The 26,247-nt window shown below is 47.2% G+C and overlaps 1 protein-coding gene across 1 annotated transcript; it reads right to left on the bottom strand.

Moving 5' to 3' along the window:
* Positions 1–25,779, bottom strand: C1QL4 (complement C1q like 4). Its single transcript, XM_033938666.1, has 2 exons — positions 24,649–25,779; positions 1–387 (listed from the first exon to the last, which is right to left on the bottom strand). The coding sequence occupies exons 1-2, from the start codon at positions 25,201–25,203 to the stop codon at positions 208–210; spliced, it is 735 nt and encodes a 244-aa protein (XP_033794557.1). The 5' UTR covers positions 25,204–25,779; the 3' UTR covers positions 1–207.
* Positions 25,780–26,247: the final 468 nt, after the last annotated feature.

The raw sequence follows: 26,247 nt of genomic DNA, 5'->3' as shown, positions 1-26,247 counted from the left end.
CATTGGAGGTCTAGGTTTATGGTCTGCCCGTGTCACCTCCTTCAGTGCAGACCCTAGGAAAATGTCTCCTGCGAGCCCTTCAGCAGGGTAGCGCCTGCCTTCTGCACCTCAGCCTGGCTTAGCAATAGGGTTAGAAACAGTACTTATTGACTGCAGCAAACAAAGGTGTGGAGCGATCCATCCATAAAGCGCCGGAGGGGAGGCGGTTCAGTCCGGGTAAATGATGAACCCTGAGAAGGTGCTGTACTTGTTAGTGTTGCCCCCGTGAACCTTGCCCCCATCCAGTTTGATGTAAATCTCGTCGCCCACCTCCAGGTGCAGAATGACACTGTTGCTGGCGTAGTCATAATTCTGGTCTGCGTCCTGCGCGATGGCACTGGCTCGGACCTGCAGGACAAAGAAGGGAGAAGGAGCAATAGGCACAGGCAGCATCACCCTTGTTCTAGACAGAATCAGCAATGACCACACTCAGCTTTATTCTTGTTCTTAGTAGAGATGCAGAAGCAGCATCACCCTTGGGCTGGGGCAGAGGCAGACAGCAAACAGAACATTACCAGCTGCCTCCATGTCATAAGGAACAGGCAATCTTGGCTTTACCCTATTGAATGAATTGGTAGTTTTGCTTTCTTTGCTTGGGCAGCAGCAGTCTACATGGAAGAAGTGAGACAAATCCACCCTCTGTAAGTCTTGAGGACACATTTTTGAGTAAACCTATCAGCTCCTGATTCTCTTCTGCCAAGCATACAGATATCTCTCCCTCTTGCCTTTCCTTTTAGATTTTTGGTTTTCCTGAACACAGTTTTTTTTTTTAGCTTGAATTACTGTGATCTATTCAAGGCCATTGCAAAGGTACTGAACATGGTAGATAAATCAGGGGACTGGGTAAAATGTGGACCTCATGGCCTGCAAGGATCTTAGCCACACGCCCTTAAAAATCTGCTCATCTCGGGGTGAGCGGAAACCGTGAGGTCCGTGGGCATTAAAATGAGGATCTCTGCAGACCCCACATCACGGCCACATTCTTTTTAAGGCCATGCACTTTAACTCCGTGGGGCCTCCAGGTAGACCTGGGGGTGCAGAAAAGCTGGGCACCACAAAAGGAAGAACTAGGGTGAGACTCCAGTATTGAGTAACAGCAATCCCAACCACCAACAGAAAAGAAGCCAGCAAAGGTTGAGGTTAAAAAAGAGGATCTTGCAGACCCCACAGAACTAACAGGGGTCCTCAAAGCCAGTCTTATTTATTGATTCCATTTTCTATACTATTCTCCCAAGGGAGCTCAGAACAGTTTACGCAAACATTTTGCCCTCTCTGTCCCAGCAGGCTCACACTCTATCTAATATATAGGGGGTAATGGGGGGATTAGGTGACTTACCCAGGGTCACAAGGAACAGCATGGGTTTGAACCCACAACCTCAGGGGACGGAGGCTGTAGCTGCGCCACACTCTCCTCCTAAATTCACTGCTTCTATTGTATGCAAATAGATCTCACACATATTCACTGTGGAACTCCTAAAAACAGGCTGAGTTATGGGGAAGACTGGATTGGAGGACCCCCTGCCTTATAAAACAGAAACTTCTAAAAGAGGGACTAAAGCAGTGGCATGACTTTTAAGAATCAAACAATTTGGAAGCCATTACTTGGAGAGCTCTGGGACAAAGAAATGCATGTTTTAGAGTGAGGGAAATAGGGGAACAAAGGAAGAGAAAACATTTGGATTATCAGGTTCCTAAATGTAAGTGACTAGAATGTAGAGGCTTAAGTCACACATAATATACTGGCAGTCTTTGAATCCAGACCATGGCCTGGATGCATTAAATTCACCGTGCATCTAATGAATGTTGGTAAACCAGCTTAGCGTCGGATGTAATTTACCGACCAATGTACACGATGGCTCACCGTGGGCTTTTCTGTGTGTTCATTGCAGCCTCCGACTCTGCCATGCAAACGACCTCATTAGTATTAAAATGAGGTCATTAATATTAAAACAAACATTCCAATCAATGCCCTAACATCGTTTAGAAGACACCAGGAGGAATATCCAATCCCTCCTGCCCTGCAGTCTTGCCTCTCTAGGATGCACTGGAAAGGGGAAGGCCTACCATTTTGGAGAGGCGGGCCTGCAGGGAAGGAGGGACTGGGCATCCCTCCTGCTCTCTTCACTATAAGGTTTGGGGGCAGATTGAGGGGTCTTGGTGGCCGAGGCAGGAGGGAGTGTGCATCTATCCTGCTGATGATCTTTGGGGGGGTGAGGGAGGGGCGGGTGGCCATGATCTTTATGGGAGGTTGTTTTGGGAGTGTTGGGGGGATCTGGGTTTCCAAGGCAGGAGGAAGAGGGCATTTCTCCTGCTTCTCTTTTTTTCAGGGGCCATCATTGGGGGGGGGAAGCACAACTTTTTTTTAGGGTCAGAAACTGGCTGTCGGACAGACGCCTGAGGGTGGTGGTTAATGAAAGTCACTCGAAGGAAGGAAAGATGAGTAGTGGAGTCCCTCAGGGATCGGTGCTGGGGCCAATCCTGTTCAATATGTTTGTGAGTGACATTGCTGAAGGGTTAGAAGGAAAGGTGTTCCTTTTTGCAGATGATACCAAGATTTGTAACAGAGTGGACACCGAAGAGGGAGTGGAAAATATGAAAAAGGATCTGCAAAAGTTAGAGGAATGGTCTAATGCCTGGCAACTAAAATTCAATGCAAAGAAATGCAGAGTAATGCATTTGGGGATTAATAATAGGAAGGAACCGTATATGCCGGGAGGAGAGAAGCTGATATGCACGGACGGGGAGAGGGACCTTGGGGTGATAGTGTCCGAAGATCTAAAGGCGAATAAACAGTGTGACAAGGCAGTGGCTGCTGCCAGAAGGATGCTGGGCTGTATAAAGAGAGGTGTAGTCAGTAGAAGGAAGAAGGTGTTGATGCCCCTGTACGGGTCATTGGTAAGGCCCCACTTAGAGTATTGTGTTCAGTTTTGGAGACCGTATCTGGCGAAAGACGTAAGAAGACTTGAGGTCCAGAGGAGGGCGACGAAAATGATAGGAGGCTTGCACCAGAAGACGTATGAGGAGAGACTGGAAGCCCTGAATATGTATACCCTGGAGGAAAGGAGAGACAGGGGAGACATGATTCAGACGTTCAAATACTTGAAGGGTATTAATGTAGAACAAAATATTTTCCAGAGAAAGGAAAATGGTAAAACCAGAGGACATAATTTGAGGTTGAGGGGTGGTAGATTCAGGGGAAATGTTAGGAAATTCTACTTTATGGAGAGGGTAGTGGATACCTGGAATACGCTCATGAGAGAGGTGGTGGAGAGTAAAACTGTGACTGAGTTCAAAGAAGCGTGGGATGAACACAGAGGATTTAGAATCAGAAAATAATATTAAATATTGAACTAAGGCCAGTACTGGGCAGACTTGCACAGTCTGTGTCTGTATATGGCCGTTTGGTGGAGGATGGGCTGGGGAGGGCTTCAATGGCTGGGAGGGTGTAGATGGGTTGGAGTAAGTAAGTCTTAACAGAGATTTCGGCAGCTGGAACCCAAGCACAGTACCGGGTAAAGCTTTGGATTCTTGCCCAGAAATAGCTAAGAAGAAAAAATTTTAAAATTTAAATTGAATTAGGTTGGGCTGACTGGATGGACTATTTGGGTCTTTATCTGCCGTCATCTACTATGTTACTATGTTCAAACAATTTTTATTGATGCAAACAACAGTAAAGATAACTCCAGTGCACCCCACAGGTGCACAGTACAAACAATGATGCATCATATACAATAATATAACAAGCCTGTACAAAAGAAGAGTAACAGCAACCAAACTCCCCCCTTCCTACTCTACATAGGGCAAGCGAGACTAAAGGGGCGGAAACTAGCCACTCCGAGGCCCTGGACTCTTATGAGCCCTAAAGATGCCACACCACCCCTCCCCCCACCTAACCCCATATCCGTGACTAAGTGCTAGAACCTTTCAATACACCCCCCACCTCCCTTCCCCAAACCCCCCTCCCCTCCCCAGTGGTACTCTCCACCCCGCCCCACCAGTACTCACCATTGCTCTCCCAGCCCTTTAGATAGTGCGCCCAGATTAGGACACCCATTCTTAAAACTGCACTGCGTCCCTTTGGATGCAAAGATTGCAGATATGGCTCCCAGATATTCAAGAACAACATCTTTCGCTTCCTAGCTCCTCCGGCATCCCGCGCCTCCCAGATGGCCAACTGATGCAAATGGTTCCGCCAATGCCAAAATCATCCAGCACTGAAGAATACATTTCCTGGCCAATAAACTCATCTTCCTACACAAAGCCCGATGCCCCCTAGGCAAATGGCCATAAGCCTCTGGAAAATCCAAGACAAAGTGGGCCAGAGTACTGCGCAAGGCTCTCCCAATTAACCTTGACATGTAAGAGATTATACGCCTCCAGAAGCGCTGAATAATGGGACAGGACCAAAAGGCATGTCCCAAAGTGTGTCCTCCCTTCCCACATTTATGACACAGTGGTGTAGGGAGACCTCCACTGTAATACAACTGTGTACGAGTGTAATAAGTGCATAAGGTCACCCTATGATATGTTTCTCGCAACCAAGCACATGGGGTCACCACAGGCGTTGCCCTCAAGGTACGGGCTACATCCCAATGTCCCAAAATTAATCTGCAATTCCCTCTCCCGGATGATCTGGTAGTCCTTGGCTGGTTGTAACTCTTGCAAACTAGCATGAATGCTAGACACCGAGAGGGACACCCCCTCCTCCCGAGCAAACAACTCCCGCAGCCTGGCCCCCAAATGCATGCGCAATTGTGCTCTGTCGAGGGATCCCACATAATGTTCCACTTGATGACACGCGAATTGTACTCCCCAGGCCTCCCCCGACCTTAGCCAGCAAATCTGCACGGGTCAACATCTCCCCATCAACCCCCAAAATATGTTCTAAACTTGTGACTCCTCTCACTCCCCTAGACAGGTACTCCCTGGATTCCCTACCTAGAGGAAATGCCGGATTACCCCGCAATGGCAAGAGATCAGTGACCGTTGGATCCCCTCCCAGGGCTTGTACAAGCCAACGCCAGGCCACTTGCAATGTGCTAAATAATACACTGGGTTGGATAGAAGAGGGCAATGCCCTCCGGGGACTATGTAATAACGCAAACACATCATAGGGAGCAAAAAACTCACATTCCATCTGAAGAGGGGTGTAGCTGCTGGTCATATTCACCCAATCTCCCAAATGGCGAAGCAAACACGCATAATTATAGACCCGCACATCCGGTAATCCTAATCCCCCCCAAGCCAATTCCCTAGCAACTGAGACAACTGCACTTTCGGTTTCTTGGCCGCCCAACAGAAACGAGTAATCCCCTTATAAAAAATGTGCAAATCTTTCTTCAATTTGTGTATTACTAAATTTCACAGTTATTATATCTATATATTCTATTCATTGATAATTTTGTATTAAAATTATTGCGGTGATGTGCTCAGACCTGTAACCCAATAAATAGTGAAGTCACTACAATGAGTTTAACAAGGGGACCATCATTGCAACCACCTGTCCCCGACCCTCCCTGAATGAACTTGAACTTATTCAGATACTATATTTGTACTTATCTGAATTTTAATACAAAATTATCAATGAATAGAATATATAGATATAATAACTGTGAAATTTAGTAATACACAAATTGTTAGTTATTCACAATATTGTATATTTCCCTATTATTGTTCGACAAATCTTTCTTCAGCAAGCACAACGGCAGGGTCTGCAAAACATACAGCCATTTGGGAAAGATAAACATCTTAACTAAGCAAATGTGCCCCATCAGAGAAAGAGGCAATGCCCTCCAGGTATCCAGCAAGAGCTTTTCCACATTAAGGCGATACAAAAGGGGAATCTGCATGGTCATCAAAGTCCCCAAGTACACTGCCCCGGCGCCCATGTCAACGGAAACCCATTCCCCCATAAGGCCTGAACCGCCGCAGAGGATGCTAATGCCTCCGATTTTTCCAAATTTAAGCAGAACCCTGCATAGTCACCATATTCTTTAATCAATTCCAATAAGGCTATTAAGGAGGGCAAAGGATCTGTAAGGTGTACTAAGATATCATCAGCAAAGGCCGATAACTTAAAAGAAGTAGCTTCAATGTCAATCCCCCATATAGATGGCATTGCATATATATCCCGAATTAGGGGGTCCAATGTAAGCACAAACAACAACGGTGATAAGAGGCAACCCTGTCTCGTCCCCCTAGAAATCGGGAACCGGTCTGTTTCAAAATCTTTCAACACCAATTTAGCCTGTGGAAGAGCATACAATGCTCGCACCGCCAATACAAAAAAACCATAGGCCGCTAAACTATCATAAAGAAAATCCCACTGCACCCTATCAAACACCTTTTCGGCATCAAAGCTAACCAGCACAGACGGGAGATTGCACACCGCCCGCAAAGACAGCAACAATTTTCTTACATTTTTGGCTATGGTTCGTCCTTTCACAAATCCCACCTGAGCTTTGTGGATAAGTGAGGGAAGCACAACAGCCATCTGATTTGCCATGATTTTCGCTAACAGTTTTAACCTCCATATTCAATAAGGAAATAGGACGATAGGAGCCCGCTTTTTCGGGGTCTTTTAGGCAACATCAATATGCATGCCGTGTTCATACCCTCCGGTAAAGCCTCTGCGCCAACCATGATATTAACCATCCGAGCGAGCGGCTGGATGATCTCCTCACCTAAGATTTTATAAAATTCATTGCGCAAGCCATCCTCACCCGGTGCCTTCAGCAGAGGACTGTTCCCTATTGCCCAATACACTTTCTTCAGCATTATTGGTGCATTCAGACGCTCCTTGTCTGTTTCAGAGATACGGGGCAACGTTAACCCATCCAAATAGGGCCCCACCGTTACTCCCTCCTCTGACAGGGGGGCATAGAGGTTCTTAAAATAGCGAAAAAATATGTCTTTGATCTCCGGGTCGGTTGTAACTCTCTCCCCCTGCTTGTTCCTCAAGGCTTGAGCCCTATGTGGGTTCATCCTGGTAGAAACCAGTCGGGCCAATAGTTCTCTCCACCCCCCCTTATTCCCATATCTATACAGCTGGTACTTATAGTAAGGGAGGGATCTGAGTGCCCGCTGATGTAGTAGGGAATTGAGAGCCACTTGATATTCCATCAACTCCTGTCTGTGCATGGTGTCGCCAGACTGGCCATACCTCCTCCGGGCCCTAGCAACGTCCCTCTCTAAACGTAGAATTTCCCTATCTCGAGCTTTTTTTACATGACTACTATAACTAAGGGTATCCCCCCTCAACACCGCCTTCGCCTCTTCCCAGAATAAGATGGGGTCACTTTCCGCGTGAACATTATGCCGTTTGTAGTCGTTTCATGTACCCAACAACCATTCCCTATAATTCGGATCCCCATACAATGCAAGCGGAAATACCCAGCGCCACTTCCCCGGAGGCACCCCTATGTCTTGCCACGTCACTTGAACCCAGGCGTGATCAGAGATTGTATGTGGACCTAAATTCACCCGCTCCAGCTTTCGAAACACTGGTTCCGTCACCCAAATATAGTCTACGCGGGACTGCATACCGTGCGCCCGGGACATATGGGTGTAATCCCTCTCGGTGCTTTGCAGTACCCTCCAGGGGTCGATTAACTCCAGGTTATCACTAAATTTTTGGAGCTCCCTCTCCCCTGCCCGACGTAAAGCACCCTCTGTCCCCGTGCAATCCAAACTAGAATCACGAACAGCATTAAAGTCTCCAACAATCAGGGAGACCTGGGCGAAGGGCAACAACAAGCGGGTCAATTTAGCATAGAATTCCGGGTCACTTTCATTATAAGCATAGACACGGCAAAATACCATGTCCTGTTGCGCAATCACCCCTCGACAGAGCACACATCTGCCCTCCCCATCCTTAGCCAAAATTTGTAAATTGTCTAGGAGGCCCTTATGGAACAGAATCACTACCCCCCTGTGTTTCCCCTTCGCAGAAGCCGTAACACCCCCCCACCCACCCACCATTGCTTCAATTTAGTATGTTCAAGATCAGTCAAATGGGTCTCCTGGAGAAAGGCCACATCCACCTTATGGCGCTGTAAGTGTTGTAAAATTTTGGAGCGCTTAATGGGGAATTTATCCCCCCCACATTCCAAGTTACAAAGTTAACCAGGATCCACTGTCACTAACCACTCCACATACTCCACCATTAGTACCCTTGGGACCCGGCCACCCCAGCCCCTGACCAGGCCCCACCAGAGCATCAGCTGACCATCCAGTACCACATCTAGGCAGAGAGTACTATCTCCCCCACACACCCCAACTCCCAAGCCTTCCCCCACCACCCATCTTCCCCCCTCCCCCCCTAACATCCCCCTCCCCCTGTCCCCAACCCAAAACTGCATCTCGAGACCATCCAAACAGATCTCAAGATCCCGTGAGGAAGAAGCAACTCCACTACCCCAGCCACCCCAATGCACACCCCCACCACCCCAAATATATATACCAAATATATGCAATACACTCCACCCGGGTCCCCATTGCAAACAACCCTCACCAACAGAACCTCCGTCCCTCCCTTCAGCACTCACCAAGTACATAACCACAGCACAGCCCCCCATAATAGACCCCCTGGCCAGACTGCAACAGACTGTCCAGGCCCACCATGCAGGCCCCATGCTGGCAGCTGCCCTCTATATCACCTGGCCCTCCTCCCGAATCCCCTCCACACACAGACTCCCCGACCTATTCTCCAACCCTCCCAAAAACACACTCACCCAGCACACACACACACCGCCCACCTCCCAATTAAAGACCCCACGGCCTCTGAACAGCAGAAGCCATCCAGGCCAACAGTTAAGTCCAATGGTGTCAACAACCCTCTCACGTGGATTGTCCCAGAGGCTCACTGCTCCCAGAACTCCGCACCGTTGCTCCTCTGGTCCGTCGTCACCATCCGGAAGGTCCAGCTCTCTCCTCCCCTCGCTCTCCAGCAGTTCCCCTCTCAGGAAGGTTAGGAACACCTAGTTCTTGTAGCACTGACCAGGCCTCCGCCACTGTATGAACCCGTCTTGTCGCACTCCCCACCGTCACCTTAAACTCTACTGTATATGCTGTCATCTGACTGCCCTACCATCCTAGCACTTGTGGTCACTCTGAAGCAAACTGATTGAGTTCCAAACTGGGGAGGAACACTGAGAATATGAGGGGGGGGGGGGAAAACCAACAGTTCCCTGATTCTCCATGCACCTGAGATTGCATGTGAAAAAACACTGCCTTAAACAAGCTCACCTAAGAAGGAGCAGCGGTAGGCAAACCTACTACCATTTAATAGCAGATCAGGTGTGCTAGGAAATCTACCATCTGGTTGCGCAGGGGTAATCCCTCCCCATCACAGAGAGCGCCAAAACTCACAAGCTGGGCTCACCAGCTGATCTGCCATCATCCCTTGGGCAGACCCCAAGGGATTGGATTCCATTACAAATCAGCTAACCAGGTATCGGGCACTGAGCTGGAACTCCCACCTAGCCCCTACAAAAGGTCCAAAACTCATAAAGCCCACCATGTAGTGTGGCCTAATAGAAGGGCCTCTGAATGTCTTAACATCCCACCAGCAGAGTGGACGCCATCTGCACAGAGGAACTGGGATCTCCAGTCCTGCCTCCTATGCCTCCGGCTCCAATCAACGAACTGCAGAACTAAGAATAAGTTAAAGCATTAGCAAGTTCCTTATCTTTACCCCAGTACATGTTAAGGAAAATAACAGACGTAATATGCATCATGAAGCCCCGATTCATCTGTGGTTACCCCCAGTAATGTCAGACTCTCCATTTTCTGAAGTAGATTGTGCGCAATGGTAGGAACCAATAAAACGCAGCATAACCACCCCTTCAGTAGCCAACAGACACACAATTTCCAAGTAGTAAAGGATGATCCCATTGAAAAAGAGCCCGTCCCTTAGGAAGCACTCTGCGAGCTTAAACCTAAGACCCAGCAGGAGCCCTATGTTGTCTTGGATCTTGTAACAAAAACAAGGAAACTGCAGAAACACATACAATGATACAGGCTAAATTTATTTGTACAAAATAATTGAGTGCGGTTAATAATGCCATCTTAAAAACAAACCTAGGGCCCAATTAATTGTCTGATTTGAAAACAGCGATCAACGTTCAAATGACTTTGTGTATAAATTTAGTTTTGCAGAGGTCTGCCATAATCCCACCCTATCAGTTATTGGAAAAGCGACTTTGACACATGTACAGACCTGGCAGGGAAAGCCCCGACAGCTGGGCGTCACATGCACAAAATCTGACCCCATTAAAAAAAGTGTGGGGGAGGAAGTGACATCATCGATGAAGAAGGCAGCCTAGAACGGAGGCTCCGTCTTCAGCCGCTAAATATCCCGCTTTACCTTCTGCTGGCTGAGGCTCTGAACCTCCTCGTTAGGCGTCCAGAAAAGAGAGCGCAAAGGATAAACCTGGATTGCAACTGGGAGACGGCTCGTCGGCCCGCTGACCACATGGTATATGTGCGACTGCAGGGCTTGCTTCTTCCCTGACGGCGCGCTGAGCAGCGGACGGCAAGTAAATCATGATCGGGACTTAGTAAGCAGACTGTAGCACTCACCGGAGCGAATATGCAGCCCTAAATCACGGAGATTAGCAGCCAGATTTTGGGGGAGAGCAATTCCTCATAGCCGCTTGAATGACAGGCTCTGTGCTCCTCCCACGAATGATCGCGCTGTTCCGGTGCTGTACCCACTGCTAAATTGAGTTAGCCCTTTGCCTCGTACTCCCTTCGTGTTGTTTTGTGCATTCTCCCCTACCCCCGGCTGGCTCCATAGGGAAACCGTCTCCTGAAAGCTTTCACCTCCCAGACTCGAGCGGTAGATCACTCGACGCCATTTGTAGCTCCGCTGAGTGCAGGCCCTGGCCCCAAAACTGCCTTATCAGATTGGAGTGCTGGATATCTCGTCGTTGGTGGACATTGTGGCGTAACAATGGGGTATGTTGCTGGAGATCCGGAGTGTTTTGCAGGCGGCTTGTGGGATTTTTTTTTTTTTTTTAAGGTGGTGAGGAGCTGAGGCGCAGTTTGGTGTTAGAAGAGCCAAACGGAAGAGACTCTGGCACCAGTTTCCAGCCCAAGCACAGCCTTAGTCGGTCTTGAATGTTAGCGGAGAACACCTGAGCGGGGTGGTGGAGTGGAGAGTGCACTGGAGACTTGTTCCAGAGGAGGAGATCCTGAGTGGGGCTCCAGTGGAGTCGCTGTAACAATAGCATCAACCACCCCAATAGCTGTACCTGCGACCCCCGACCTTCCATGACTGGCTACCAGACACATAGGATGTCCATGAGGAGAAAGTTGGACAGCTACGGGTTCGCAGGAAAGAAGCAAGGAGCCCCAAAGGCAGCAGGAGTAAGCCTGATGCAGGCAGCCAAGCTGGCGGGGTCAGAGGCCGCTCTGGGGGGTGGTATGGAGCTCCAGGATCGGCCAGGCAGTGGTGTGCAGGGGGGCTCCCTGGAGACGCCGGACTCCCTGAAAGATTTGTTCCTGGACATTCATAAAGAAATGCAGTCCCTGCGCCATGATTCACAAACGCAGTTACAGACTTAAAGCAGGACCTGGGAGAGCTGGTAAAAAGGCAAGATGCGGTGGAGGCACACCGTGAAAGAGGACATCATAACAGTGCAGCAGGCTGTGGCATGAGTGTGTGCGGAGGAGTTGGCGATGTGGGACAAGCTGGAAGATCTGGAAAACAGATCCAGGCGGTGTAATCTCCGGATCCGGGGAGTGCTGGAAGAAAGTGCCTATCAGGATGCCCGCCAGACAGCCTTGGACATCTGTACAGATGTCCTCACTAGTGCACTGGCAGGTGAGGGACGGGTGCCGGAAATAGAAATAGAACGAGCGCATCAAGCTTTGGGGCGCCCTAAATCCAATTTACCCCATGATATTGTTCTGTGCCTGGGCAGCTTTCGGGTGAAGGAGGAAATATTCCATGCAGCGCGGAAGCAGAGGGATTACAAATGGAATAATTTGCGGGTGGACATTTATCAGGATGTGGCGGCTGCCACCTTGCGGAAGCGGAAGGATATGCAAACGGTGACCACCTATCTCCACAGAGAGGGCCTCATTTCGGTGACTTTACACATTCGCCTTAGCACTGACGGTGGGGAGTGCGACAAGACAGGTTCATACAGTGGCGGAGGCCTGGTCAGTGCTACAAGATAGGTGAGAGATAAGGGTGCAGGGGGAATAGTGATATATTAGCGGAAAAGTTCCGAGTTGGGGTGTGTAGGCTTTCATAGTGTCCAGTGGAGTCTGTTACAGTTTGGCATGCTTACTGACTGTAACCTTTTACTACACATTTTAGCATAGGAAATGTTAATGGATTCTATCAAAGGTGACCTGTGCCTTATATTTGCATGGTATCTGGCTGTGTGTTTAGTGGTTGGACATCATTCCTAGATAGAGATGGCTTGATGCAAGGAATCCAGCGCACTTATCCATTGCAGGATTGGATCTGCTGTGGGGATTTGTCTGTATGTTGAAAGGTTGATTATCCCCGGGACACTTGGTCACAGCTTTGCCGAGTGTGTATGTGGGTGGGGGGTGGGGGGGCTGTATGTTTTACAGGCCTAGGGCGGTAATCCCAAGCTACAGCGTATTTGGCTCATCAGGTGATGAGCGGTTATTTGGAAGTGTGCTCAGGTGAGCGGTTACACTTTGTGTCAGGTAACATGGGAGCATGGAGGTTCATGCCAACCCCCAGGCTCCAGCTGACATGGTGGGACCAGGGGACCATAATTGGCCTTTTCAAGTTCTACTGTGTTTGTAGTTCAGGAGGTTTTAATTGTTTATTCAATTGTATTTCCTCAATAAACAAAGCTGGCCAGCTCTGTTGCCTAATTATTCTAGTCTCTATTGTTCAGGTTTGTCTAAAGCTTTATATTGACAAGGATAGAAGGAGCACTGGCAATTTAAGGGTAACAAAGAGGTGGGGGTAGGGCTGTATGGGCAACTGTCATTCCAGATCCATATGCTAATGTTTTAAGACCACACAATACTCAAGGTGAAGTGCAACATGGAGCGATACAGACTTAGAATAATCTTTGTCTTTTCTATTATTTTCCTTATAATCCCTAACATTCTGTTTGCTGTTTTGACTGTCACCGCATAATGTTTCTAGGTGTTGAAACTAGAAGGTGGAGGTAACATATTTATGCAGGACACTTATGGTGGCCACCCCCAGCAATAGACAAGACGTGATGGTGGTAATGATAGGAGGAAAGAGTGGTGTAGTAGTTAGAGCATTAGCCTTGGCACCCTGAGATTGTGGGTTCAAATCCCACACTGCTCCCTTGTGACCCTGGACAAGTCATTCAATCCTCCACTGCCCCAGGTACATTAGACAGATTGTGAGCCCACCGGGACAGATATGGAAAAATGCTTGAGTACCCGATTGTAAACTGCTTAGATAATTTGATAGGTAGTATATAAATACCTAAAAAAAAAATAGCAATGCGGACAACAATATTAGCAATACAGTTGTTAGTAAGGCAACAGGAAGTGAGACTCAACAAAAAATGAAATTGCCACTGAAAAGTAGCTGGAAAGCAATGAGCACAATTGCTCGCAGTCTAGTTAACAAAAATCGTGATCTGCAAGCCCTAATGTTAGAGGCAGATTGGATATCGTAGCAATCACAGACAAGGTTTAGCGATTCCCATGGATGGGACAGAAACATAATGGGCTATAATCTTTCTAGGAAGGACAGACGGTCACAAAGGTGGAGGAGTAGGTCTCTATGTAAAGACCAATATCCAAGCGACTGAAATGGAGGGAGCCTGAGGAAATAAGAAGCAATATGGATAGCTTTGAAAAGAGAAGAAGGAACTTCTATCTACATGGGTGTTGTCCACAGACCTCCAACTCAAGCATAGGAAATTGATAAAGATCTTGTTGCCGATATCCAAAAGCTGGGGAAGAAAGGAGAGGTGCTGTTGCTGGGTGATTTAAATCCTGCCAGATGTGGATTATAAAGTTTTCAAGTCCGCAAAATCAGAAAGAAGTAGAGATAGTGGATGACCTTTAAGGGGCTCTGCTTAGATAAATGGTGACGGAACCAATCGGGGAAAAAGCGATTCAGGATTTGGTGTCTCTAATGTCCAAGTGGGTGGTAGCGGGCGGTAGTGATCAAACAGTTTGGTTTGCTATAACAACTAAAGGGTGGCCACACAAAAAGTCCTGGATTTCAAACGTGTGGACTTTAGTAAATGGAGGAGTATCTGAAGAAAGAGCTAATAGGATTGGAGGGCATAAGGGAAGTAGAAAAATAGTGGTCCAAGTTGAAAAAAACCAATAAAAATGTCTACTGACCTTTATGTAAGTAAAGTAAATAGAAACAAGAGAAAAAGGAAACCAATATGGTTCTCCAAACTAGTGGCAGAGAAAATAAATAAGAGTTGGCATTCATGAAATATTACAATACTCAAAAAGAGGAGCACAAAATGGAATACCGGTTAAAATTAAAAGAATCCAAGAGAGTGATACATCTGGCAAAAGCATAGGCAAAAGACCAAATGGCTAGAAATAAAGAAAAAGATGATAAAATTTTATTCAGGTATATTAGTGAAAGAAGGAAGTCGGAAAATGGACTTGCGAGACTGAAAGAAGCTATGAACTGCTATGTGGGAGCGATGAGGAAAAATCAAATGTGCTAAACAAATACTTCTGTTCTGTCTTCAAGGAAGAAAATCCTGGAGGACTGCGATGGGCAGGTAAAATTACACATGAAAATGGAGCGGACACCGTGCCGTTCACGGAAGAAAGTGTTTATGAACAACTTGGAGACCGAATGGGATCCATCCCAAGATATTGAAGGAGCTCAGCCATAATTTGTGGTACTCTATTACATATTAAACCTTTGGATCGACATAAAAGCGGGCTTTTCTTGATAATGATGGCAATAGCCATCCAGATGGTTACACGTAACTGGAAGAGTTATGATTGACTGAATTACACTTTCTGGTGGGCAAACCTATGTTCCAGTTACAAGTATGAAAGAATGAACGCAGAATGTTTGGGATATAGTAACGCATTCAAAATGGTGTGCATTTATTGAGTCACAATAACTGTCATGTACCTTTCCTTTTATTTGACTTCCTTACACATCCAGGGTGGGTGGGTGGGGAGAGGGGAATGTATTATTGTTTGCTATACTTAATTATCTATATTATTGAAATTAAATATGTACTTCTTCTATTAATTTTGGGGAGGAAGGGGGAGAAAATATTTTTTGAATTATGTATTTAAAGTGCGTTCTGTGTAGTGTTTATGTTTAAATTCATTGTATGGCACTGTTAACATTTGAAAATTAATAAAGATTTATTTAAAAAAAAAAAAGCTCAAAGAGGTTCTGGTGGCTCTACTTAAAAGATCTGTTCAATAAATCCCTGGAAATAGGAGTGGTTCTGTGGGATTGGAGAAGAGCGAATGTGGTTCCTCTTCACAAAAGTGATCACAGAGAGAAGCTGGAAACTACATGCCAGTAATCCTCATTTTGGTTACTGGAAAAATAATGGAAGTGTTGCTGAAGAAGAGAACAGTGAAATTCCTAGAATCTAATGGGTTACAAGATCCAAGACAACATAGGGCTCATTTTACTAAGCTGCACTAGTGGTTTTAGCGCACGCTAGACGCTAACGCCAGCATTGAGCTGGCGTTAGTCCTTGGCGTGTAGCATGGTGCAGCGCGCGCTAAAAATGCTAGCGCACCTTAGTAAAAGGAGCCCATGGCTTTACTAAAGGTAAATTGTGCCAAACAAATCTGATTGAATTCTTTGACTGGGTGATCAGAGAATTAGATCGAGGAAGTGGGCTAGATATAATTTACTTAGAATTCAGCAAAGCCTTTGACACGTCCTCATAGGAGACTTTTGAACAAACTTGACTGGCTGAAGTTAGGACCCAAAGTAGTGAACTGGATTAGAAACTGGTTGTCGGAAGGTGGTGCTTAATGGAATTTGCTTGAAGAAGGAAGTGGAGTACTTCAAGGATCGATGTTAGAACAGATTCTGTTCAATATGTTTGTGAGTGATATTGCCAAAGGGTTAGAAGGCCTTTTTGCTGATAATACCAAGACTGGTAACAGAGTGGACACTCCAGAAGGAGTGGAAAACATGAAAAAGGATCTTCAAAAGTTGGAAGAATGGTCTAATGCAGGGGTAGGGAACTCCGATCCTCGAGAGCCGTATTCCAGTCGGGTTTTCAGGATTTCCCCTATGAATATGCCTGAGATCTATTCGCATGCACTGCTTTCAATGCATATTCATTGGGGAAATCCTGAAAACCCGACTGGAATACGGCTCTCGAGGACCGGAGTGCCCTACCCCTGGTCTAATGTCTGGCAACTAAAATTCAGTGCAAAGAAGTGCAGACTGATGCATTTAGGGAGTACAAATCCAAGAGAGACCTATGTGCTGGGAGGTGAGAGGCTGATATGCATGGACAGGGAGAGAGACCTTGGGGTGATAGTGTCTGAGGATCTGAAGGCAATGAAGCAGTGTGACAAGGCAGTGGCTGTAGCCAGGATGCTAGGCTGCATAAAGAGAGGCATAACTAGTAGAAGAACGGAGGTGTTGATGCCCCTGTACAGGTCGTTGGTGAGGCCCCGCTTGAAATATTGTGTTCAGTTTTGGAGGCCATATCTGGCCAAGGATATAAGAAGACTTCATGTGGTCTAGATATGGGTTTTGCACTAGAGAATGACACGGTGAAAAAATTGGTCCCCGTCACCGCCCCGTCCCCGTCTCACCATCCCCGTCACCGCCCCGTCCCCGTCTCACCATCCTCTTCACCGCCCCGTCACCGCCACTGCCACCCCATTCACCGCCCCGTCACCGCCACTGCAATCCCATTCACTTTTCTTTATTTACGTATAAAGGAAACATTCTTTAAAACTTTAAAACTTAGTTAAATATTAGTTAATAACTATACAAAAACAAAACACGCAGAGAAAAAATTAATTAATATAAATTCTCAAAACTGACACATTTTGATCACTAAATTTAAAATAGTTATTTTTCATACAGTTTTTCAATCACTAATCTTCCACCACCCCTGGGGCTAGCAATGCAAAAACAAACACGACATGTACTTTAAATGCTGCCGTGATTAGCATAGTGACCGCGGCTACGGCTGCAAGTCTCCCCTCCCCCCAGCGATCACGGCAGGAGGGCACCCAACCCCTCCTGTAGACCCCCCCAACGGCCCTCCCGACAATCGCAGCAGAAGGGTACCCAACCCCTCCTGCCGGTCCTCCCAATGGCCCCCCCCAAGATCGCCGGCAGGAGGGTACCCAACCCCTCCTGCTGGACCCCCCCCCAATGAACCCTCCCACCCCGGAACCCCCTTAGTCTTACTTTCCAAGTTGGACCGGACGGCTCCTCACACGTATGGCCAGCAGGCTTGCCTCCGTCCAAATGAGGCGGGCCCGCCCCTACCCTGCCCAACCCACAGGATCCTAGGGCCTGATTGGTCTAGGCACCTAAAGCCACTCCCGCTATAGGAGGGGCCTTAGGTGCTTGGGCCATTCAGGCCCTAGGATCCTGTGGGTTAGGCAGGGGAGGGGCGGGCCCGCCTCATTTGGACGGAGGCAGGCCTGCTGGCCAGACGAGCGAGGAGCTGTCCGGTCCAACTTGGAAAGTAAGACTAAGGGGGTTCCGGGGTGGGAGGGTTCGTTGGGGGGGGGGTCCAGCAGGAGGGGTTGGGTACCCTCCTGTCGGCGATCTTAGGGGAGGCCATTGGGAGGCAGGGGAGGGGAGGGGCGGGCCCGCCTCATTTGGACGGAGGCAGGCCTGCTGGCCGGACGAGCGAGGAGCGGTGAAACACAGGTAAATAGCGGTTCCTAGAAGGGGGTACATTGGCCCGCGGGGACAAACCTGTTCACCGTTTCCGCGGTCGATGAATGGCCTTGTCCCCGTCACCGCAGCGACTGCTAGTTTTCTTCCCCGTTTTCGGCGGTGACCCGCGGCTTAAATGCGGTGGCCGCGGGTAAACCGTCACCGTGTCATTCTCTATTTTGCACCAAAAGAAGTACGAGAAGAGACTAGAAGACCTCAACATATATACTCTGGAGGAGAGGAAGGACAGGGGTGATATGATACAGACATTTCAATATTTGAAATGTATTTAATATAGGACCACATTTTTTCCATAGAAGGGAAATTGGTAAAACTAGAGGACATAAATTGAGGTTGAAAGGTGGTAGACTTAAGAGTAATGTTATGAAATTCCTCCCCTGAGGAAAGTGGTGGAGAGGAAAATGGTGATGGGATTTAAAAAAGCATGGGATGAACACAGAGGATCTACTACTATTTATAGAAACATGATGGCAGATAAAGGCCAAATGGCCCATCTAGTCTGCCCATCCCAGAATATGAAAGCGATAACTTTCATGGTCTGAATCCCACAAAGGAGAGGATTTGGATAGGTTGGAGTGAGGTTCAAAAGCAACGCCAGTAGTTAGAACCTAATGACAGTACCGGGTGGACTTCCAAGGTCCATGGCCCAGAAATAACAAAGAAAGACGACATTTTAATTTCATCATGAAATTAAAATGCATATGATTACAGGGCAGACTGGATGGACCGTTCAGGTCTTTATCTGCTGTCATTTACTATGTTACAAAAAGTGTCAATGTATTGTCCTCAGAGACACACACATCTTTTTCTTGGGCGGCGACTCCTAATGTGGAACATAGCTTGGAAAACTATTAAACTTAGATTTTATTTCCTGCTTAACTGAGGGCAGCCTCTTAATTGTTACAGCTTAGGGGGCCACAATGTGCATTACTCCAGCCCAGACGATACGGGTGTGGTTGTCAGCGGTAAAGGAGATGTTCTGCAGGCCAGCACATCTGTACATTTCTTCACCCCTCACGGACTGTTCTTGTTTCCCTGGTATGCCAGTACTGCCCGTGAGCTTTCACCTTCCGTATTTTCCTAGTTTGCTAATTGTTATGAATCTTGTGCAAAATAACTAAAGCGATACAATTTAGATTCATGGCAACATTTGAATTCACAATACTAATGCATTATAATGCTGGAATTTCTGAATTCTTGTCCTGAACTGCTTGCGATTGGATCAGGAGCCTTGACTCAAGGGAAATGGAGCCAGGGATGGCAGCATCTGAATTGTAACACTGAACCTGGTGATCAGGTGACCCCCTAAACCCTGGTGGCCCCCTGCACCTTATAACTCTGTAATTGTATATCCTGTGACCCTGCATCTTGTGACTGTGACCCCCACTCTTGGAGTATTCTTTTCTTTCTTTTTCACGATCACTTGTGTGCCTTTGTTAAGATGAGATGAAGGATATTTTTTTTACAAAGAAATAGTGGATGAGACCGTCAAGTGCCTTAGCCACAGTGGAACTTAAAAGTGCTTTGTTATTATAGCTGCTATTGAAACCCCCCTTCCCTCTCCCCAAAGACCCTGTAAAAGCAGCCTATGCAAAATGAAATATCAGGGGAGGCCAGGCTGGTCTTTCTTAGGGACTGCAAAATCCCTTTTCTGCCAATTTATTGGCTAAAGCCCCTTTACAGAACAGCAGCTTCTGCAGCCCCTCCCTCTCCCTCTGTCTGCCACCACTCTCCACACCCCTCATTTCCCTCTAAAGAACATGAACACGGGCAAGCTCCTACAACGAGGAATTTTAATTAGTACAATATCTCAGTTCAGTTTTATTCAGTCTCCGGCCCCTAAATGGACTGTACAGTTCCAGCACCTCAGGGGTGTGCATGCAGCCACCTCAAAGATGGAAGTTCTTGAACACCGAGGAGTGGCTTAGTTGTTAAAGTAGTTGCTCAGCACCCTGAGGTTGCGAGTTCAATTCCCACCGCAGCTCCTAGTGACTCTGGTCAAGGTCACTTAACACTTGAGTGCCCCAGACACAAAATAAGTACCCGTCTAAGATATGTAATCTGTTTTGATTGTAACCACACAAAGAAAAGGCAGTATATCAAGTCCCATCTCTCTTTATCATATTAAAGGTTATGTAAACCATGACAAGGGGTCCGGGGAAATGGATCAGAGCAAGACGGTAGAAGACAGTCCCAGAAGAGGGAGGGATGCAGAGCAGTCACTTGGAAATTCACTCTGGGTCTGAGCCCCCAGGGAACATTTTAACACCTGCCCAGTTCACCTTGCAGTGGCAGCAAAAACAGCAAACAGAATGTTAGGAATTATAAGGAAAGGGATTGAAAAGGCAAAGATTATTATAAGATCTTTGTATCACTCCATGTTGCACTTGAGGCACTTGAAACTATAGGCTGAGGCATTCTTTGACTTTGTGCGGCTGTCAGAACTTATTATTTTGCTTAGATTGCATGCAGCTCCTCTTTGCTCCTTCCACCCCCAGGGGTTGGTGCCCTAGGCTACTGCCTAGTCATGCTTTATAGGTAGGCAAGCCCCACATAAATAATACATTAAAAAGCCGCATCGGTGTGAGATAGCTGAGGGAGGGGAGACGCAAGCGTGTGCGGGAGGCCGTGACCCCCAGAGCTCAGGGGAGATGCACAGTTTGGAAGGATAAAATTAACCCTGACATATTAACACCATAGATATCCCTCTGGATCAATTCGCCGGTTTCATAGTTACCTCCCCCCCTTCTCTGTTTACCAGACAGCCAACTAACCTGCTGCTCTTATTCCTCTGAATTAAGTCTGCTCCAAGGCAATGCATTTTGCGAACTGCTTTCTGTCTGTTCTATTATCCCAGAATTGACACTAAAAGTCCAGCAAGGACAGAGAAAATGCCTCATATAAACCAAGAATCATTTCTCACACGGCAGGGAAGGTTTCTTCATTTTTGCTTTCCAGCGGCACATGGGATGAATGCAAAAGAACACTTAAAATATGAATCACAATTTTTTTTACGATGGTGGGGTGGGGGGGATAGAAAGCGGAGAAACGTGCAGATTTATAATTGCAGGGAGTAAAGCACAGAGAAGGAAGTGTATTTGTAGCCCCCACTAAACAGCACAAGGCTTTCAACTACTGACTTCCTATATTACAGGTTGGCATTTACAAGGTTCCAGGTTTCGGTTTAATGCACAACAGTTGGGGTTTTAGGGTTGGTTTTTTTTCCTCCAGTGGTTGTCCTTTCAGAGCTGTTCTACAGGTTTGTAAGGCATGCTTTAACTCTTTGGAAATCTCTGGGTGCATAGGAGCCAGCTTTGTGGGTGCTTGAGCACCCCCAAAATTGACCAAACTCTTTGTATCCAGGGAAGGGTAATTTCCATTGGGTTTAGCACCCCCACTCATTCTGAAAAGTTGAGTCCCATGTCTGGGTATAGGGGCTGGAGAGAGAGGGGGGATTTTGTTACCCCCACCCCCAGAAGTGCTCCATGCTGTCTCTATTTCATCGGTACTTTTGATGACAGTGACTTCTTTGGACACTTTTGCTATGACGTTATAGAAAAATCCAGGACTTCCTAACAACCAAGGCAAGCGTTATTCGGAGAGAGCTTCGAACCCCTTTTAAAGATGAATGGACTCTTTGCTTGAGGCTTACCAGACTCCCCTGGGAGGGCGAGGGGCAGAAGCCATCCCCGAAGGGAGGCGGCCAGAAGACAGCAGTGCTTGGGTAGCTGCCAAAGAAGAATAGACGAAACCCACCCACCCCCGGCTTTGTTAAACTGGGGCTTTGGTTTTCCTTTTTGCAAATCCCGGTGGAGCTGCCCTTCTGCCCTCCAGGGATGAGAATGTAAAATAGGGATGGCAAGCAGCTTGCTGAGGACAGAGGCAGAGGCAGGGAGCTTCCTTAATTACTCGAGTTGGGCAACGGAACGAAAGAGTTTCGGCAGTAGCAGAAGGCTTGAGTCGGGTTATGGTGGGGGTGGCGAAGCGGGAGCATCACCAAACTGAAAATGAACATAAAACGAAATGCAGCGGGATACTTGGCACGCTGGAATTTGACAGAAAATTCCAGATATGTAAAATGGATGAAAAAGTAGCAACTCCCGGAGTGCTAGTATTTTTGTGTAAATCATCATCATAAATGCATATGTATGCTTTCAATATCATTAAAATTATTTTGATTTATAGCTTTCTGTCTGTCTTTCTTAAATGTTTGTGCACTTTGAACATTATCAGCCTGTTTACCACTTTTATCTTCTGATATAAATGTGTCCTTTCTCCTAGAGAGAACACAAAGTCCCCTTTGAAGACATGTAGGGTCTATTACCTAGAAATAAAAAGAAATAGTTCATACACATATGTCAGGAGAGTGGGACGCATTACTCGGGAATAATTTTTGTCCTACTAGTGAAGACTGTAAATGCGGGTTTCTTGCCAAACTAGAATTTGAAACCCACAGAACGGAATTAGTTATTGACAATTTAACAAAATACACCTCCCTACAAAGAAAAAAAAAAAAAAAAAAAGGTACAGGTAGTGCAATAATTTTTTAACTTAGAATTTAGATATAGTCTACCCCATGGTATAAAGCGTTGCACTATGAATCTCACATATTGTATTGATGTGGAAGAATTAAAAGAATTAGTTTTTGTGTTTATACAGTACACACTAAAACTCGTTCTTTTAATTCTTCCACATCAGTACAATATGTGAGATTCATAGTGCAACGCTTTATACCATGGGTAGACTATGTCACACACACACATATATATATTCACACACAAAGAGGGTGGTTTGAAAAGTTTGGTAAAAAAAAAAAAAAAGCAAGTTTAACAACCTAGTCTCCATCAAGGGTAGGTTCTTAGTCCAGCAAGTTTCCAGTTTTTTCATATTGAAGGAAAAAATAACTTACGAAAAACAAACAAACTGGAAACTCACTGCCTACCCTCGATGGAGACTAGGTTGTTTAACTTGCTTTTTTTTTTTTTTTACCAAACTTTTCAAACCACCTTCGTATTAACTTATATTCATACACACACAGAGATGCTTTTCTTTTGGAAGACGCTTCCTTTATGGTGGTGTTTCATTATGTCCCTGCTTCAAGTTGCCAAAGATTAAAATGCTTTCAAAAAGAAAATACAGTTCCACAAGGAAGCAGGAAATGCTATTTAACTCTACATAAATATTTAGAAAACTTCTTGCAGGGCAGAGGGGTGTGTTGGGGACTGGTTTGTTAGAAGAACACGAAAGCATAGTGTTCAAACATCGATAGATTTGCTAATGTAGGTTTGAATTATTGCTAAGAGAGTCGTGTCTGTTACTGGACTCGTCTCTCGACTACAGTAATGATTTTCCTGTTCTGAATACATGATAGGCAGATGTTTAAGTATCTATATGTTTATATACGAGTATAGATAGATAGTATACAATTCAACCCCCCCAAAAAATCCTGTAACAGACACGGCTCTCTTAGCAATAATACAAATATACATTAGGTGTGCTCTAATATACCTGCTCAGAAAACACAGACACATATTTAAAATGTATCTCTGTTTAGCAGAGAAGGGGCTTTATGTAGCAGAAAAAGAACCAATACAAAAAGACAAAGAGAAGGCTGAGAATTTCCAGTTTCTACTATAAATGCCGGCCAAAAAAAAAAAGAAAGAGTTGTTCTCGTCTGTCTTTTTGCTGCTGTCCTCGCAGACCCCTTTTGTTTCTTTGGAAGTTGAGAATCTCACCGACTTTGGAGATGCTGCCCAGCCCAGATCCCGCCGCTTCTCCCTCAACCTGTAGAAACCCCCGAAAGTCCCAAACTTTCTGCCAGACTCCGCCTGAAAGCACGAAGGTTCCCCGTGGGCTCAGCAGTCAGCCTACACCCGGGTGCGTTTTGGGAAGCGTGCCCCTTAGGATTTCATAAAAATTTCCAATCGAGCCTGGAAATACAATAGGCTAAGAAAAGGCGCAATACGTATCCCACAGTGCGCGTTCTAATCACACATATATACGTGTATCAGAAACCCGATAGTACCTTCATTAATCAGTTGCCCCCTGAACTTTCTGACCGCGGGCTGGCATCAGAAGTGGGTCGGGATTATAGAGGTGTATGGAGGGGGTGGGGGGCGGGCTTAGAGGTTAAGTTTGGAAAAATCCACCGGATAAGCGGCATAAAATCAGTTTTAATACTAGGGATCTGTTGGAAACAGGATACTGGGCTTGATGGGATCTGTAACTGTATATAATAACTCTCTGTAAGTCACTTTAATAATTAAGATGTGGACCAGTGATCTGACGGGATCTGTCCCAGTGGGGCAATTCTTATGCTCTTAATTAGTACGAGGGGCCGCTGAAAAGTTCTCAGCCCAAACAACAAAGTTGGGCCAGTCTCCATCGAGGGCTACACACTTTAGTCCAGCGATTTCCCACTTTTTTTTTTTTTTTTTTCGTTCCGTCGGCAAATACGGAACGAAACAACGACAACAAAAAGGTGGAAATCGCTGAACTAAAGTGTGTAGCCCTCGATGGAGACTGGCCCAACTTTGTTGTTTGGGCTGAGAATTTTTCAGCGTCCCCTCCTAAGAGTTATTATTTAGGAGGGAGTGGTAAAAAAAAAAAAAACCCCAAACCTAAACTCTCAGGTAACTTCAATTTAGGGGAGAGCCAGGGCCCGCGAAATGGGTCTTAAACGTAGCAGACCTGGTGGAGTCCAGGTGTGTGGCGGGGCGGGGCTGCCTTACCTGCGCGTTCTTCATCAGATCCGCCCACATGCTGGTGCCGTCCCCGCCCCTCATCAGCACATGGTAGGTGAAGAAGTACATCCCGGGCAGCGGGCACGTGAACTTGCCGCTGGCGGGCTCGTACGAGTTGCCCACGTTGGTGACCACGTCGTCGAACTTCAGCACCTCGTTGCCCTCGTGGGGTTTCCGGAGGCCGGCGTAGAAGGCGATCTTGGGGTTGTAATAGGGGGGCACGTAGCCCCCCGGCCCCGGCCCCGGCGGCCCGGGGAGGCCCGGCCTGCCCGGCTCCCCGGGGGGGCCCTTGGGGCCGGGGGGCCCCGGGGGGCCTTTGATCCCCGACTTGCCTCTTTTGCCCGGCTCCCCCTTGCCCCCTTGCAAGTAGGGAGGGGAAGAGATGACGGCCAGCTCCTGGCTGGACTCGGCCGACGCTGCCCCGTGGGTCTGGGCGGTGTAGGGGTCGCAGACCATCTTGCAGCTGCCCAGCATCTCGTAGTGGCCGCCGCTTTTCGAGCTGTGCACCAGCAGCGGGATGGCGATCAGGAGCACCAGGACCATGGCCACCCCGATGGCCGCCCCGATCACCCTCTTCTTGTGGCTCAGCCTGGACGCGGCCAGGGCTAGGAAGTCGGCTTCTCCTTTGGAAGCAATGGTGAAAGCCTCTCTCGGGAACTTCCTTCCAGAGAGGGAGAAAAAAAAAAAAAGAGGCGCTAGGAAGGCAGGAGCTGATGGGACCCGCCGCGGGCTTTGGAAAGTTGAGAGGAAAAGAAAAAAAAAGTCCCCGCTTTTAGGTCGCTTTCCGTCACCGCGAGGAGAGGGCGGGAAACGCCGCGCGCGCGCGCGGGTGGGTGCGCCTCTCGGGAGAGCTCCGGGGGCTGCGGGCGCCACGCGGACACGGGCAGAGCGCCGGAGAAGTGTGAGCGGGCGATGGCGCGCGGAGAGGCTTTAAGAGAGTGAGCGACCTCTGGTGCCTCAGGAAGGAGGCAGAGCTGAGGCGGCCGCGGACCCGGAGCGCCCAAAGGGCTCTCGCAAACGCGCCGGACGTAGCCGTCGGTCGAGGCGCATCGCGCCCAGCTGTCGTTCTGCCGCTTGAGTTTCGGGGGCTTAAAGGGAGGGGGTGCCTTGAAGAGAATAGTTGTTGTTTTTTTTTTTGGGGGGGGCCGTTTGCCGAGGTGGCCTTTTAACGGCGCGCCTCCCCCCCTACATGCACTCGCCGGCCCGGGAGACTGGAAGAATGTTTTAAGAATGTGTTTTATATGCGGGCTTTGTAGCGTCCCAGCGCAATTAACTACTTTACCTTTCTGTAGCTTCAATTCAATCTCTTTCTCTGCAGAGATTGATTAACGGCTGAAAAAAAATCCAACAAGAATCACCCAGGGGTGCTGGGAAAGATCACAGACACCATTTCATTCCGCAGAATCGTTAATTAATCAATTAAATAGCCCTTGTCCGAGGAAAAGTGTTTTAGGTTCCATTTTATTTTTGCAAGTCCTACCATTTGTCAGCCTGCATGTGTCCACCTGTCAATCTATGCATATCTAATCAAAATGTTATACACATGGTAGGGTCATTATAGAATAGACTAGCTCCCTTATCTAATAT

This window comes from Geotrypetes seraphini, chromosome 3 (genome assembly GCF_902459505.1).
Source record: "Geotrypetes seraphini chromosome 3, aGeoSer1.1, whole genome shotgun sequence".
Lineage (NCBI taxonomy): Eukaryota > Metazoa > Chordata > Amphibia > Gymnophiona > Dermophiidae > Geotrypetes > Geotrypetes seraphini.
Note: the sequence above shows the minus strand (reverse complement) of the source record. Positions and strands in the feature narration are given on the sequence as shown.

Excerpts from the sequence above, each read along its gene's own strand:
- C1QL4 (XM_033938666.1), bottom strand. The coding sequence starts at position 25,203 with ATGGTCCTGGTGCTCCTGATCGCCATCCCGCTGCTGGTGCACAGCTCG. Across the intron at positions 388-24,648 it reads ATCTGATGAAGAACGCGCAG|GTCCGAGCCAGTGCCATCGC; the intron begins GTAAGGCAGCCC and ends TTTGTCCTGCAG.